The 1686-nt window shown below is 48.9% G+C and overlaps 1 protein-coding gene across 1 annotated transcript; it reads left to right on the top strand.

The window, feature by feature from the left end:
- Window positions 1-484: 484 nt before the first annotated feature.
- LOC111914944 (uncharacterized) lies at window positions 485-1111 on the top strand. Its single transcript, XM_023910655.1, has one exon. It carries the CDS (start codon window positions 485-487, stop codon window positions 1109-1111), a length of 627 nt encoding a protein of 208 aa, XP_023766423.1.
- Window positions 1112-1686: the final 575 nt, after the last annotated feature.

Raw genomic sequence — 1686 nt, 5'->3', positions numbered from 1 at the left:
ACACTAGTGTTGTAGGGTTGGTGGAAGTTTCATGGATGAGTTGTGCGGGGTCAGCCGACCAGTTGTGAGATAATTAGTCATCCTCTAGGAAGTGAGGATTGAGTGTGTAGTTATGCTTGAGAGTATTGTTAGGGTGTTATGGTGATCCTTGAGACAAATATGGGTAGGTGTGGAAGGTAGTATGGGCCCATACTACTGAAAGCACAGGACCTATGTGCATAGCGAGGAAGCCACAACCCTTAGGGCCTCATTGGGAGTTGGTTCCTGCTTAAGGTATGTGGTTTATCTGATATCTTCTTGGTGTATTTTCAGTATGGTGACTACGATACGAGTTGAGATCGGATTCGGTTCGAGATCGAGAGCTGGCATTCAGGGCGGCCCAACATTGTTAGAGGACCGCATCAAGGAGATCATTCATGAGGAGGTGGTTGCTATTGTCTGAAGCCAGATTCTGAAAATGTTTGGGTCTATTAAGACCGCGATGATGGAGTTCTTTTATGATCTCTATGCAGCCATTGCTGAGACGGCTGCAGATGCAGCCTCCGGAGGCGTGGCAGCTATAGGTGTTGGGACATGGCGGGTCTTTCAGTATCAGGACTTCGATAATACGAAGCCCCCAACTTTCGATGGATTTCAGGACCCAATCATAGCCATGAGGTGGCTATCCAATGTTGATGGATGCTTCTTCACTTGTTCATGCCCTGCTGACCAGAAGGTCAAGTGCACTCTGAACCTTCTGAGGTCCAGAGCCAAGGATTGGTGGAGGCTCGCTACCAGTTCCTATTCTACTGAACAGAGAGTTGTTGTGACCTGGGAGCAGTTTTATGAGATGTTTCGCTCCCGTTATGTGTCGCTGGTGGAGCGAGAGAGATTGGCCCAGGAGTATCTGGACCTGAGGCAGGGTACTGAGAATGTGACTGAGATCACCAAAATGTTTATGAAAAGGTCTATGTTCAGCCCTGAGTTTGCTACATCTGAGCATGCTCAGATGACCCGTTACTTCAACATGCTCAAGACGGGGATCAGGCGGTTTGTTTCCACTCAGGGCTATGGATCATTGTTGGAGATGCAGGAGGCCGCCAGGCAGCATGAGATTAAGATTGAGTTGTAGACTCGGGAGACGAGATTGGCCCCAACGCAGTCGCATCTTGAGCCGAAACGGATTAGGGCCGTTGACTCCAGGTCAGGGAGTCAGAGGGTCGCACTTGTGGGAAATATGGAAAGGTGCATGTTGGGGTTTTTCCGTCTTCTTTGGGTTGCCACAAGTATGGCAAGCAGGGCCACATTGAGAGGGATTGTAGGTAGTAGACTCCAACTTCTAGCGTCAGACTTCATTACCATTGTGAGCAGGTGGGCCATATGAAGGGCAAATATCTTTTGCCAGCTACCAGGCCAGTGCATGCTCCAGCTCTGGCTACTTTGAGGATCACTAACGGTGGTCAGGGCAGGGCCGAGCCCCCTAGGGCTCAAGGTCGCACTTTCCAGATTACTGTCGAGGAGGCCAGGACAACACCAGATGTTGTGACTGCTATGTTTCTATCCCTTATCTTATTGATTAGGTTTGTTTTATCCTCATATTTTTGTACCGCTATTAGATACGTTCCTAGTGAACTCCTTACCTGCTTTAGTGTTGTTTGACTCGGGTGCGAGTCGGTCTTTTGTTTCTCTGTCCTTCAATAGGGAGTT

Source organism: Lactuca sativa, chromosome 1, assembly GCF_002870075.4.
Source record: "Lactuca sativa cultivar Salinas chromosome 1, Lsat_Salinas_v11, whole genome shotgun sequence".
Taxonomy (NCBI): domain Eukaryota; kingdom Viridiplantae; phylum Streptophyta; class Magnoliopsida; order Asterales; family Asteraceae; genus Lactuca; species Lactuca sativa.
This window is presented reverse-complemented; position numbering and strand designations above follow the sequence as displayed.

What these genes read in the sequence shown, in the direction of transcription:
- LOC111914944 (XM_023910655.1), top strand. Translation starts at nt 485, where the DNA reads ATGGAGTTCTTTTATGATCTCTATGCAGCCATTGCTGAGACGGCTGCA.